General features: G+C 54.5%; 2 protein-coding genes across 2 annotated transcripts; both read left to right on the top strand.

The window, feature by feature from the left end:
• Positions 1–1,983: 1,983 nt before the first annotated feature.
• Positions 1,984–8,541, top strand: VOLCADRAFT_91053 (uncharacterized protein; the record flags this gene model as incomplete). The annotated part of the gene is made up of 7 exons (XM_002950613.1): positions 1,984–2,513; positions 3,621–4,213; positions 4,941–5,507; positions 6,733–6,864; positions 6,910–7,098; positions 7,322–7,390; positions 8,513–8,541. The coding sequence occupies 7 exons, from the start codon at positions 1,984–1,986 to the stop codon at positions 8,539–8,541; spliced, it is 2,109 nt and encodes a 702-aa protein (XP_002950659.1).
• Positions 8,542–11,741: 3,200 nt separating this feature from the next.
• On the top strand, positions 11,742–14,834 carry VOLCADRAFT_91052 (uncharacterized protein; the record flags this gene model as incomplete). The annotated part of the gene is made up of 6 exons (XM_002950612.1): positions 11,742–11,766; positions 12,072–12,184; positions 12,948–13,046; positions 13,677–13,805; positions 14,130–14,238; positions 14,611–14,834. 6 exons carry the CDS (start codon positions 11,742–11,744, stop codon positions 14,832–14,834), a joined length of 699 nt encoding a protein of 232 aa, XP_002950658.1.
• Positions 14,835–15,206: the final 372 nt, after the last annotated feature.

Below are 15,206 nucleotides of genomic sequence, written 5' to 3'. Positions count from 1 at the left end.
ATGCAACGCAAAAAGGGAAGATAACCCGGGGACAGCTTTGAGCGCAAAAGGTTGTCACTCAGAAGTGTAGTTTTCTTCCCTTTGTCAAGCGTGGCTATGTCGAAAGCAAGTCGTTGTTCTTATAATGAGTATGAGATTATCGCGGATCCTCCTGACAGCGTATGTTTTAGAATCCTTCCATCTGGCGCAGGAGGAAGCTACGGTTGTAACAGAGTTTGGAAGCTTGGCCGATTTTTTACAACCTCATCGCCACCAAGTTTGCTTAAAAGGCACTAAGGATTCAGTTTCCTATCATATTAGCATTGAATGTACTTCGGCATCTTGTCGATGGCCAAAGATAAGGAACTGCTTTTGAGTTCGCGTCAGCTCGCCCACAAGAAAGGTCGACTGATGCAATCTTCCTTCCTACGAATCGCGCCAATTGCGAAAATTATAAAACATTATAATCTATGCTAGAAGCGTGCTCCTGAAGGGCTGCAGGTTGCTGAAGCGTGCCATATCACGTTTGATGTGTTCGAGCCATCGAGGCACCTCGACAGATCTGAACTAACTTGGCCAGCAGAAGGCCCTGCAATCGTTCAATCCTGATTTTTTGATCCTAAGCATGATTAAGTGACACTGTTTTATTACTTGTAACTCGATATTCTGCACACAGCTACGCGACTTCTCTCAGTACCAGACAGCAGGCAACGAACTGCAAATCAGCAGCATGGATTTATCCCGCTTGCCTAAACTTCTTTCATTTACAGCATATCTCTGCTAGAACCAGGTGCTCATTTGGCCAACTAGTGAGCTGTCTGAACGCGCGGACAGAGTGCTGCCAAGGCGCCGTCATTCCTGGTCCGCATCCACAACTATGCAGAACGGCTTAGGGCATTTCTGGGGACAAAGTTCATGATCTCGGCGCCATTTTGTCCATCAAGTTGAATCGAATCCAGCAAAGGCAACACGCGTGAAGAAGTCGACGGCAAGCTGCAGCTCGACTTCACATCACTAAGTATTAAAAAAGGAGAAATATCCATCCTTACAGACAGCAAGCGAGGAAAAGCGAGAGGTGAGGAAGGTCGGTCGCGTCTCCAACGCTTTTGGACGATTCGTCCTCCTGCTGAAAAGGTCAGGCGCCGAAATAACACGTCAGATGTGCATTCTCCAAACCAAGCCAAGCTTTGGTTCGACGCTGTCATGGTTCGCGGCGGGTCACGGCGGCCTGACCAGCAACAGGAAGGACAGGAAAAAGGCAACTTTGCGCGGCGAACGCGCACGATTATGATAGCGCATCGACTTAAAACTTGGATTTCTTGAAAACAAACTGTCAGGTGCTTCGAGTCTGCTTTTACCTAAGTCTGGTGCATTGCCACTAGTCGTCGTCAGGAACTCTGGGCAACAAGTCCTTAATACTCTTCGTGCGCACGACGGAGACATACTGCACGGCACGAGGGCCAGTGCTCACCGCTGCCGCCACCACAGTACATGGAGCCCATGCGCACGATGCGTCAGCCATGCCGCCCAAACCCTTCCCTCCCGTCCCTCCCGTCCCTCCCTTCCACCCCTTCCACCCTGCCCCCTCCCCTCCCCTTTAGCATCAAAATCCTTATTAGCATCTGCCAGCATATACACGGCAATGCCCCCGTTTGCACCTTTACCCACATAGCATGATGGACCATTTGCGCGCTGAACATGGCTTAATGAATCATGAAACGTTTTCCTGGTGCTATGCTAACCTCGACACACCTGCTGGATTCCCCCCGCTCACAAACTTCCCAATAATAATGTTCTGCAGCCTCCATGAACCGCCACGAGCACTACTCGGCATTGGGCAGTGCCGTCGGGACGCCGCAGGCCCATCACCATTCCAGGAGCAACTATTTAGCGCCGTCTTCGATATCTCCGCCTTCGCTACCATCATCTTCTCAACCACCGTTTTCGCTACCACCACCTCCGCAACAACATCATCAAGAACGTGGCCAGCTTATCTGGTCGCAGATGGGCATCGAGCATGAAGCTAGGCTGCTGAACCCGCCGGGACGCTACGACAGCGACGTGATGGTTTGGAGGGAACTTCCACAACATGCCGCCTCCGCCGGGGCGCCCAACACCGAAGCGGCGACTCCGCGTGCTTCATCTTCATGGGTGCCGGAGTTGGCGATTCCGGGGGTGGTGGGGAGCGCAGCGGCGGCGGCGACGACGATGGGCCGCAGCGCGGTGGCGGCCCCAATTGCAAGCGGTCCATATCGCAATGTTACACTAGCCGCTTCGCCACCGGAGCATCCGCAGGAATATTCGCCACAGCTGCCTCTGCAAACACTGCAACTACCACGGCGCTCGCTGCTGCCGCCGAACCCGCAGCAACCGCTACCACAACAGCAACAGCAGCAAATCGAACTGGTGCCGGTCGCCGCTGCCGCTCGGTCGGCGGAGTGCATGTCAGGACAGTCTCTGCCGGGTTATCCCGCGGACTATAACGGCTACAGAGGGATGCCGTGTTCGGAGCCCAACAACGCCGCGAGCAGCAGGTATTATTAGGTCGTCGAGTGCGCCTCAGCTAGCTGCTGACCTTGCTAGCGGGACTCGTTGTATTTGCTGTGCTCATAGGGCTGTACATTTGGTTTTAGGCAGGGGGGCTTTGCTTCTTTGTACCGAAAGCACGTGTGTATCCAGGATGTGCGGTAGACGTACGCACATAAGTGTATGGGGCGTCTCGTGGCGGCACATTGCGCTTAAAAATAAGCATCCAATACATATTTTGAAGGGTAGCGCAACTCAAGGAGTAAGACACAGAACAAACATGGCCAGATCCACTTTACGCCACACGCCCACCTCTGCTTGCTTGCTACCCCCGAAGTTCATTTTTCTTGTCCTCAACCTCGGCTCTCTTCTCAATCGCGCGGCTGACTGATTACATGTGACTATAGATGTTGCAACGGTGTGCCAGGAGAGCCAAGGAAAGCCATCTCTGAGGGCCTCTCTCTCTTTCGGCTGATTGAATTGTTTTCTAATCATTTATAAATCATGCCATTTATATTATGTTTTTACATGCACAAAGACACATATAGCTCACTCTGTGCAGCGCGCCTGCTCCGTTCCCTGTTCCGCCCTTGGCATCTCCAATCCGCACGAATCCCGTCCACTTCTGTTCAAAGAACTCCTGACAGGCCTGCTGTCCACATCAAACTGTCCATGCTTCCAACACACATTATTCTTCTAATTTTTTCTTACTCCGAGCTGCGCTCCTGCCATTATAACCGCCGGCTCCTGCCCCGCCAGGATATTTGAACGTCAGCAGTTGACCCCTTGCTTCTTGCATGTGATTCCCCACTCCGGTGTTTCTACATGCCCCTGGTCATAAGGTATTCTCTTCCCTTACAGTTCGTTGCCACATAAGCCTTTCGGCCAATCAATAATCAGGACGACTGTAACTCCATCCCATTATGGTCAAACCTCGCTTGGAGATCCGTCTCTTCAAGTCTTGATGACATAACGCGTCATCACGTGACATCACAACAGTGCCGCATGCTTGAGCCAGACCTGCGCACACATAGTACGAAGCAGTCGGCCCTTAGGTTCTGTTGTAACAGTTATGTCCCACACGGGCCCCATGGGCTCCACAACATGCTTTCCAGGTGCCTCCCCGGCAGCGAGTCATCCTGCGGCCCCTATCCCTTTGGCTTAGACCGCCACGCCGCCGGCTTAGGCGCTGACAACCCGCTATGGGAATCCAGCGCTCAGATGGCCTCAGGCGTGAGCTACGTGTCCTCCGCCGCCGCCGCCGCTGGCGCCGGCGCCGGGGCGGCCGCCGACAGCTGGATGGGGCATGATGGCCGTTTTGTGGAGGACCACAAGGTTCGAGTTAATCCCACTGCCTTGGCGCGCGTGCCGGCATTGAGGCCGCCGCCGCCGCCGCCACCCTCGCCCTTCTTACCGGAGATTGCCGTCGCACCCACGCCCGGCTTCGAGCCGCCACGGCGGCCACTGCTACCGCAACAACAGCAGCAGCAGCAGCAGCAGCTAGGGATGCATGGCGGAATGCCAGGCGGACCGCCACCGCCGCCACCGCCACCGCCACCAGGATCTGGACAGCAGTCCCGGCAGCCATGGGCTCCGTTGCCCAGATACGGCCAGCTAGGACTACTCCACCACCACCACCGAGCAGCGCTGCCCCCGACGACGTTGTGCAACATCCCACCACGGGGTCTCAGGTCGCCCGACCTGCAAGGTACGGTGTTGCTGTCTGCTGTCTTGATGTCTATGCTCTATCGCTGTATCTTGTCTTGGATGAATGAATGAATGGATGGATGGACGATGTTGCAGGGGATCCGAACAGCTCACCGGTGTGGCCTGCACATAAAACACCCTGTAGGCTATATTGTGTGTGTTACATGGTTTGGGGGTGCGTGACCCCATACCTGTAAGACTACCCATACGAGCCGAAGGCCCAAAACACTCTGTAGGCTATATAAAGATATGGCCCTAGGAAGTACCGCACCAGGCGGGCCCCGCACCAGGGCGGGGACAGCACCGAGAATCGACAGAACCGCCCTGCCCTGCACATCTAAAGGCCCATTGGGGGCCGAGGATAAGTGTTTCACCGAGGGGGAAAAGTAGCCAACAGTGGGGACCCCAACCACGAGGATCAAGAGCCGACCAGCCGAAGGAGAAGTATCACCGTTTTAAAAGCCACTCTACGCCGATAGGACGAAGACTGCAAGGGGGCGTACTAAACCCCAACGTATCTCACCACCCAGCGAGAGTTGAACCCATCATATTGTTATGCGGCAAAAAACCTTAGGGCAGCCATTATTCACCGCATCGAGGTGAACGTGCACACCCTCCAGCGTGCCCTCCTCCCTCCAAAAACCCGCATCATCTGGCTGACTTCAACACACAACCCAACTGTCGCACACGCAACTTCCGAGATCCCAATCCAAATTTATGACGTGCAGCGGCGTCCGAGGACGGGGGGACAGAGGTAGACGGAGAGCGCGGAGGAGGAGGAGAAGAGGAGGAAGCGGCAGGGGATGGTACGGCGGGCTCGGTGGATGGGGTACATGTACATCACGGAAGCCGCGGCGGCTCCGGAACCATCAGGACAGGCCTGGAAAAGGCTATGGGCGCCCGCATGATTGGTCCAGCCGCGGATGGTCGCGTGAAAAAGGATGCGACCCGGAGGGGCGAGACGAGGGAGGTAAAGCACAAGGTCGCCAAGGATCCAGTCCTAGGATCAGGCGGGAAAGGTGGGAATGTAAGGCCGACGGTGGTGTCCGCAAAACCTGCCAAGGCGCTGCCTCCGTATCGTCCATGGCGGGAGGCAGCTACAGTGCAAGCGACAAGGTCGACGGCAGGAATGGCACGTGAGCTGGACGGGGCATTACCGGTGACGTGCAACTACATCGACGGCTGGTTCCTGCTGCGACATCAGTTGGTGGCTTGCGACTGCGTGGGTTGTGTGGGCCCCAATGAGAACGGCAAGAGGGTTTGTTGGACCCTCGTCGGCTTTGAGGAACATGCAGGTGCGTGGGTGCTGGGATATAGCGGGCTGTGTACGGCATGCGTACGGGGCGATATACGTGTTGGGCTGTAAGGAACATGCAGATGCGTGGGTGCAGTTAGTTCATAGTTATTCGGGGGCCTGGGTGGAATTAGTAGGACATTAGTGTTTCTTGCGTATTCGATGATGTGTATAAATAGGGCGGACAGCCCTAGGCTACTGGCCCTCGGGCACTTCGTCGGGGCTCCTATGGACCCCAAACAAAACACACATACACACATACATACACACATACATACACACATACATACACATCTGCAACAAACTCTAGGTTTCCGTACACAAAACGTATGCCGCTGGCAGGCCCACTGAGGACAAAGGAATTGCCAATCACGTGCCAATGACTTTACACTTGAGATAAATGACGTTATTGCCGTACAATAATCCCCATCGGCACAGGGCTGCGGAGCTGGAGGAAGTGGAAGGACAGCGTTCGCCTCAGACGTCCGAACATGGCGGCGGCGGTGGCCGCGGCGGGGTCGGCGGCAGCGGCGGGGTCGGCGGCAGCGGCGGGGTCGGCGGCAGCGGCGGGGTCGGCGGCAGCGGCTCCGAAGCCAGGCCACCCTGCCGTCAACGACGGCGGTGGGGAATCCATTGGCGCATGGCTTGCACGCCACGGCCTGGTGGCGACGTGTAGCAACAGGAGGCGATGGGAAGTTGACGCGGCGGAGGTCAAGCAGTGCCTTCGGGTAAGGGGGGGGAAGTGAAGGGTGGTGAGGTGAGGGCTCGTGTCACGGTTGCGGTTCATGAGGCGGAGGGTCGTTACTAGAGCTACGTGGGTGCGTGGTGGTGAGGAGAGGCGACGAGAGAGGCTGGGAGGACGAGGGAGCCCAGAAGGAGACGGGAGAGGGACACGCACACGCTTGGGTTTCACCCAAGTTGGCGTTGGGTGTTCGGTGTTCGGTGTTCAGCGTTCGGCAACACCCTTCCAATCTGTAACCCCTCTTCCAATATTTCCTTTCTTTCTTTCCTTTTTTCAGTCAGCTCTTCCTCGCTTCCGTTCGCTTTAGTTCTACCACAACTTTTCCATTCTCCCCTCCCTCGCCAACGAATTCCCGTGGCGCAATGCGTTGAATCTGTCCCTTCCCTCCCCTAGGCCCCGACCAGGAGTGCCAAGTCAGCAGTAGCGCCGGCGCCGGCGGCGGCCCCGTCCGACAACACCACCGGCGCCCCTGGGAAAGCTGCAGGCTCCGCTCCTCCAGCGACCCACAAAATCGCTGTTGCAGCAGCCATAGCGGATGCAGTGGAGCGAAAAGGGGCCCCAGTCGCGGCAGTTGGAACGCCGCATTCGAAATCGCCGCCGGCGCCGGGAGGTGAAGGTGGGCCCAGCGGCTCCGGCAGCATGCCTCCACCGCCGCCGCCAGCCGCAAAGCGACCGAGGCTTGACATTACGGCTACCACTGGCCCTCGTGCTGAACCTCTCGAGGCCGAAACCGCCACTGTCGACGACGACTACTCATTTACCGACGACAAGGCTGGCCGATTTGAGGTCGGGATTGTAAATCCTGACGTCGATGTGAGTGGCTGGGAGGGTCTAGAGCCTGTTGTTAAGCGTAAGGGAGGGAGGTTAGAGGAGGAGACGAGGAGGACAGAAGCACCGCACATCATTCCTTAGGGAAACATTTTAAAGATCTGCTGATTTAATTTTTTGACATGTAAACAGGAAAACACTTAATGAATAAGGCTCTGACTCCAGTTAACATTTTAAAAAATCCATCTTGGAAATTCGAATTCCTCCTTTCCGACTTTTTCCTCGCTTTTTACGCTTCCATCCAGGACCAGATTCCGTACTATGCCAACCCGCCTGGCTTCAAGTTTGTAGTTTGATAGCTGAGAAGGCTCAAGGTGAGGGGGGTTCCGTAATAGGGCCAGAAGTGGCGGCAAGGTTTTTCCGGATCGATTCCTGCACAGAGCGAGTAGACAGATGTACCTGCAAGTACGGGCATTCTTCCCGGCTCTGGAGATGTATGAGCTTCCTCTTTCCTCTCTTCGCCTTCAAGTCATCTCCTCTCTCCTAAAACCCTGCACTACTCGAAAGCCTTCCCCACCATTACCACCACTACGTACCCCACTGTCATCGATATCCCGCATCTTCCCCAACCCCCCTCCCCCTCCGTCCCCCTCTCTGTACGACACACGGGGGCTACCCCCGCCCCGTCATAACGTTTTCCCTTCCCTCACGCATGATCCAGTTAAACACCTCTGCCCCCTTGCTTGCGGCTGCCTCCAATCATTTACTGTCAGATCCACGTCGAATTCATTCATTCATTCATTCATTCATTCATTCATTCATTCATTCATTCATTCATTCATTCATTCATTCATTCATTCATTCATTCATTCATTCATTCATTCATTCATTCATTCATTCATTCATTCATTCATTCATTCATTCATTCATTCATTCATTCATTCATTCATTCATTCATTCATTCATTCATTCATTCATTCATTCATTCATTCATTCATTCATTCATTCATTCATTCATTCATTCATTCATTCATTCATTCATTCATTCATTCATTCATTCATTCATTCATTCATTCATTCATTCATTCATTCATTCATTCATTCATTCATTCATTCATTCATTCATTCATTCATTCATTCATTCATTCATTCATTCATTCATTCATTCATTCATTCATTCATTCATTCATTCATTCATTCATTCATTCATTCATTCATTCATTCATTCATTCATTCATTCATTCATTCATTCATTCATTCATTCATTCATTCATTCATTCATTCATTCATTCATTCATTCATTCATTCATTCATTTGTGGTTAGGGACTAGGCTGCCCAAATGTCGCTTCATCCCCTCCACCCTCCTCCTCGGGTACCTGGGCGACGAGACGAGTGTGCTTCAATTCGAGCTGACAACGCCGCCAAAATTCTTACTATCATATCACATTCCTCTTAACATTGTCATTCTCACCTGCCTCATGCCCCTTCACGGCAGGGTCGGGGGGCCCCCCACAGCTGTCATAATTCGAGGAGGTTGCCGTACGTGCACATGAGGAGGGCAACCTGATTATTCAGATATAATTACTCGAGTATACTCGGCCACGTGGCATTGTGTGTGGCATTTTGCCGCTACACGTCATCTCTCGTCACCCAACAGCTTTGTACCCCCGTACCCGGGTAAATATACCACCCTGTAACAACATACATACAGCTACGACGCTGATGGCCGCGCTGTGAGGAACGCGATTTATGGGGCTTTTATGTCCTGGTGATTGATGAGTCAATACGTGTATGTTGTGGAAGTTTGCCAGGAAGGGATGTGACAACCGAGGAGGCTGTCGCGACAAGGAACGGTCACGCTTGTGGAAGTGATTTTCGAAGATGAGAAGAGCGTCCCGGGTGAGGTGAGGTGAGGTGGGGTGGTGTCTGTGTGCGCACGTAGGTTCCGTTGGGTTGGAAACAACGGTGACGTGATTAACTTCAGTGTAGTCCCCAACATGTCTGATCTGTGATTTTAAGACGTCAGCAATCGTAGCATTTCAGGGTGGTGAATGTGTGCAGTATCCTGCTGCTGTGTGGAAGAAAGGAAAGTAAAGATTACTCCTATAGACCTGAACCCCGGCGCGTGTTAAGTAGTTGGGCCAGGCTTCAGGTGGGATGCATCTTATCAGACGTTGTGCATGGCGTAGCCACCCTGCACCCAGGACGTCTGTCTAGGTTCCCTGTGTCCATGCATGGCGTGTGTCATAAGCATGCATGCAGATGGGTACACAGCCCTGGAGGCCAGGGCGATGGGTGGTGGTGATGAATGGACGTAGACACCTGCGTCACCACGGAGGGTCAAGGAGAAAGAAGACCGGTATCGCTTTACGGCTCCACGAATCTCTATAGTTTGCGCGCGTGTGTGTGTGTGTGTGTGTGTGTGTGTGTGTGTGTGTGTGTGTGTGTGTGTGTGTGTGTGTGTGTGTGTGTGTGTTAAGCGGGTATTGTAGTAACTGATACCCGCCTGGCCGCCGCCTGTCTGGGTCATTTCGAAGCAGTTTGAGGCCTGCCCTGCGGCAGTTCGTAGTGTTTTGTTTACAAGGTAGTCGAGTCTGCTCCTACGCACATGTTTTGTCTCTGCTACACAGTCGTATGATGCGACAGAAAGGGCTGGGCTTGCTGGTAAGAGGCAGGACCTCCGACGGTTCTTCGAGGGGCTTTGAAACATTGTTCAACCGGGAAGAGAAAGTGGAATCTTTGGCGATAGCTATATCCCAAGTGCAATAGCACGTCATAGCATCACCGATCCGGTTGAAAAGGCAAAGTCCCCTGCGGTGTACTGCTCTCTGGTTACGGATGACCGCAGTCCTAGTTATCTCACTTCTTACGAGTATATTGCTTCGTTGATTAGAGGTTTTGGATGAGTCCGCGAGCGTCCAAGTGCGATTACCCTTTGGCATGATACCTGTCTGCCAGGTCCTACCCCATGAATGTTTTTATTGTTTTCGGTACTGCTCTCTTCTTGGCGTTGCGGCCTGGTGACCCGGTGTGCGTGAGGCGGTTGGGAGTTGTCCATCACGGGCAGAAGTCCAGCAGTTTTACGAAGGGTGCAGGGGTGTTGGCTTGACTCCCACCGCCCTAGCCATTGCGGGGAGGAGCGCCTTTGTAGGGAGCTTTGTAGGGCTGTAGGTGTTCCCTTGCTTGGACCTCTGTTTTAGGTTTTTGTCCAAGGCTTCTGCTTTGCGGGTGTCGCTGTCGTTATTGCCCTGTGCTTTCCGTGTTTCGTCTTCTGTCATAACCAGTCCGTTTGTGGGGTGGCGGTCGTAAGTTATTTGTGCTTTCCCGGGCGAGCATGTCTTTCTCCCCTCCAAGGTGGAGCATGCTGCAATGGTCGTCCCGGGCGTGCTTATCCTTCTTTCCTGTCCTGTAATTGGCCTCTACGAAGGAAAATACAGTTTGTGTACTGGGCATTAATCGTGACAGGGCAGCTGGATGAAGCTGAGCAAGAGTTAAGGGATCTTTCGGCGGGTGCCTAGATACAAGCGGGCAGGGGAGCATGCAGCAGATCTGACATAGATGAGTGCACCTGCATAACAACGGCGGTACGTAATGGATTCGAGGGGACTACTGAGATTTCGAAATGGAAGCAAGATTCCTGGTCGTTGCACGAAGTATCAAGATTGATGGTGTCATACGTTTCTCTGCTTGGTCGTTGGAATGGAAGTAGACAGGTTCTGGAAGGCTGCGCAGCTGGCATACATGCCACTCTGATCTCAAAAATTTGCTCCGTTCGTGGCCCTGCTCCCATCTAAGTTTAGTGGCGTGGACGATATGTGGTTTTTTTCACGTGTCAGCGGAAGAGGCAGGGTCGCAGCACGGGTGAAAAAAGGAAGAGGGACGGCCGCGGTTCGTACGGCTGGGGGAAGGGGGAGGGACGCGGAGTTGCATGGGAGCTCTGCAGCACTAAAGTGCTTACTGGGCCATCAGCATCAGCAACAATGTCAATATTTTGCGTGTTATGCTAGGATTGAGAACAAATGAAAGACTGGAGTTGTTCCGCTCCGCGGACCAACCTTGCTGCTAGCCGCGGTCGGATGGATACCACTGGGGGAGGTAGCAAGATACCTGGTACCGTTGCTCAAAAGCATATGGATGGCGACGTGAGTGTATTGCCAGTGCCTGTTTTCGGGCAGCATCGGCCCGAAAACGCGTTATCACCTGACCACTTCACAAATCCTCCTGCGCAACGAAGTTACGCTGGTAGCACAAGTCAACATCGCCTTCGTGGTGTGCACTTTGGAATTCAGCTGACACAGCAAGCTGCTCCTGAGCAGCATCACGGAGGAGTCTAGTGGAGCTGGGTCGTCCGCGCAGCCAAAGGCAACCAAAGCTTCATCGCCAGCCAGCCAACGCCAAGCTTCAACACACTAAATTATTATTTCTGCATAATAATTACGCACCTTGCATCTTACCGATGCCCAAGAAGGAAATCGAGCTGGCTCAATCAGGTCTTCACGCAGACATGATTGGGGCATTGTCCATGCCTGAAGCCAGGCAGATTTGGGCAGCCTATCCTTATAATTATTATTATATGTGCAAAACATGGGCACCGAACTGATTGATCGGTTCGGATCGTGCGGTATCAACTTTGGCGTACATCGAACGAGCCGAGGCGCATCGAGAGATCGGATCAGCGGAAAAGCCGGGCGCAGAGCCGATAATATGCACTTGCTTCAAGGAAAATGCCTCTTAACCTATTTTTTGTCGGTAAGTATCTCCTAAGGCATAGCTGAGCGAGCCTCCCTCAGCACAGACAGCCAAGCAGACAGGCGCAGGCACGGCCGAGCCACAGGCATCCCTTCATCCTGTTTCTCTGCTTATTTTGGCTAACTATCAGTTTAGCTTTAGAGCTCGCAGCTGCCTGGCCAACACGTGACCTGTCAGAGCGCGCGAGCAAGGTGGGTGAAGGCACTGGCGTTGCCTGGTGACAGCCCCAACACTGCATAGCAGGTTAAGCGTTTCTGTGGCATGAATCCTAGCTTGGTTGATCCTAGCTCCATTTCGCCTGTCAGGCCGAGTCGACGCCGGCAAAGGGCCTCCCAAAGGCAACGCATATAGCGAGGTCGACGGCCACAAATTACTGCATCTCTCCATAAACAGGAATACTTTGCAAGACCGGCAGCAGGTGAGAAGCTGCGCGAGATGAGATCGGTCGATCAGAAATCGCGTTTCCGGTACTGTTGGCGTCTGAATCGTTCAATATCGTTCTTCCTTCTGTTGGAAAGGCGAGGCGTCAAAGGTAACGTGTTAACTGCCCGCGCACTAGTAATGGTTATGTCTCGCATCGAGGGCTGTATCGCCTTCTTAATGGGTAGCGGGATCTCGGTTTCTTGGTTGCCAAAAGGATGGAAAGCAGCTTTGCGCGTCTAACGCTTTCGACGACTCGACCGAAGCACGATCTGCGTGTCCTTTCTGGGGTGGAGGGTTACTGCTTCAACGCTTTTTCCTTCCGAAAGCCAACCAACGTACATCATTATGAACAATTATTATGAGAGATAACCAGTCATAAACCTGTTGCTAATGCTGCACACGCTCAAGACGATGCATAACTCACTACCACCGCCGAGGGGACGGCGACCAGGCTCCATCGCTGCTGCTCTAGTCCCCACATGGGGTTGCGCTGTGTGCCAACCACGCCACGTCGCACTTCACCCCCCCTCCCGGTGCACTGCTTCTCCCCCCCCCCCCCACTTCATCCGAGCTTCCCTCCGACGGTTGGACCTGTCTGGGTCCGACGGTTGGACCCAGACAGGTCCAACCACGCCGCAACCGCATAGCTCTGATTGCCGCACGCAGTCGGGCTGCCTCTAAGAAGTCACGAGGCGGTTTTCTGGTCCTAAACCCCTCCCATGCTGCTTTGCCTGGCTCCATGCCTGGCTCCATCACAGGCACGAACTGCCCCTGCTACTGCCCCGTCAATTCAAGCAGGTCCCACGAAGGGCTACTCAGGATCGGAATCGGCCATGGACACAATCATGAAGACGCAGGTCAAGCGGCGCCTCGCACAACCCGCGCCTGGCGGTAGCGACCACGGCAGCGGGCCAAGATCCAACAATGACAGCGCACTAAATGAAACAGGTGTGATGCCTGCAGCAGCAGCAGCAACAGCAGCAGCAACAGCAGCAGCAACAGCAGCAGCAGCAGCAGTATCCGCAGAAACAGCAGGCGGGGCAGACGCAGCAGGGAGTCCTGGGCCCCAAATCGAAAGAGGGCTGCCGCCCGCAAGTGATGCATTCGATGAAGATATGCGGCGGACGGCGCCGGCTGGCCGGGAACAGCAGGCCCACCCTGAGCCGTCACTGCTGCCGCCGCTGCTTCACCTTGGGTTTCGTAACGACAGGAATATACTGGTCCGGAGGGAACTTCCACAACATGCCGCCTCCGCCGGGGCGCCCAACACCGAAGCGGCGACTCCGCGTGCTTCACGGGTGCCGGAGTCGGCGATCCCGGGGGTGGTGGGGAGCGCAGAGGCGGCGACGACGACGATGGGCCGCAGCGCGGTGGCGGCCCCAATTGCAAGCGGTCCACATCCAACAATCACACAGGTCACCTCGTCCTCGCATTACCAGCAAGAGGCTGCGACCCCGCTGCTTCTGCAACCGCTGCAACCGCTGCAGGCGAGTCTGGTGGACTCGTGCACTCGTCGCTTGCGTGAGCCACACGGTCGCGGCAAAGCCTCAAGCCCCTTCGAGTTCGAGCGCCATGCCGGCATGGGCGCCAACAAGCGACAGAAAAGCAGTATGCACGTGGGCGGCTTAGGCTGCGCGCCCTGGTCCTCCTCCCCCCCCAACCCATCTGGCAGTTCGATGAGCCAATGTCGGCTCCTGAGCATCGAAGACATGCGAATCAGAAATGTTTCCTTGGCGCCATCTTGCACCGTCGCACCACTGCTGCCGCCGCTGCCCATCCTACCAGAAGCAGCCGCCGTCGCTGCAGCCAAATCCGAGCAGCAGGCGCAGCAGCAGCAGCAGCAGCAGCAGCAGCAGGCGCTGCCGCCACCGCCGGGTATTAATGTCGTACAGCCAGCCAAAATGGCAGCTCCTCTGTTGCCGATAGGATCCCTCCTGCAGCGCTCGTTCCGAATGCCCAGCTACAGCCAGCTAGGACCCCGCCACCGGGCAGCGCTCTTCCCCGTGCTACCGCCCAACGTCCCCAGGATGGTTCCGCCCGAATTGCAGGGTGGGTTATTACCGCCCGGTTGCCGTATCCTGGTGTGTCGTACTGTCTTAATATTTTCATTGCAGCCGTTGATGTTGTCCTCGTTGATTGAAGGAATTACATTGCGCCAACCGGATCGTCTAGCCCGCACCGAAACTTTTTCTTCTTCATTAATGTTTTGTCGCTCTCTGTCAGAAGCGGCGGACGGGATTAGGCAAGGGAGGGTATGGTTTCAGGGTATGGTTTCAGGGTATCCCCCATCTGGAGTGCCTTTCCTTGCAGTTGCCTTTCCTCGCAGTTGCAGTTCTCGAACGCGCCCGAACACAACTGAATGTGCCCGAACACAACCGACGACAGCCCATGTATATATGAGAGCTATCCTTACCCATTCAGGCTATACGATGGTCGATCATCGCATCTGCATCTACTGGTGGTCCGAGAAGAAGTACCTCGCGGGTACGGTGACGGATTTTGACGATTCGTTACATTATCCGTACCGCATCGACTACGACGACGGTTACGTCGACCACGTCAATCTTAACGAGGAGTCTTGGCACCTAGACGAGCGAGATGAAGTCTCGCTCCCTGCAGCTCTTCTGGCGCGCATACTGTGGTAGCAGCAGTGGTAAAACTGTGACAGCGGCTGCCGCAGCGGATCCCGGTGCTGCTACCTGCTAGCTATCCTCTTTGCGGTTCGGCGCGGTTGATGCAGTTGCTGCAGGTGCGGGTGTAGCTGTCGCAGATGGATTTGCGCCAGCGGATTCGGCGGATTCGGCGGATGGCCCGGACCCGCAGCTGTCGTTCTACCTACTATCAACAGCGGCAGGCAGCTGCCGCTAGAGGTGCTGGTACCGGTGCTCAGCAACCACCTGCTTTATCTTCAACCAGCAATACCAGACTGAACATTGTGAGGTGAAAAGGGATTGCGCTGAAATGAATGTCGTGACAGCGCGTCGAAGCAAGCAACGGCGCAGGGGCGGCTGACGGCT

This window comes from Volvox carteri, assembly GCF_000143455.1.
Source record: "Volvox carteri f. nagariensis unplaced genomic scaffold VOLCAscaffold_19, whole genome shotgun sequence".
NCBI classification, from domain to species: Eukaryota; Viridiplantae; Chlorophyta; class Chlorophyceae; order Chlamydomonadales; family Volvocaceae; genus Volvox; species Volvox carteri.
This window is presented reverse-complemented; position numbering and strand designations above follow the sequence as displayed.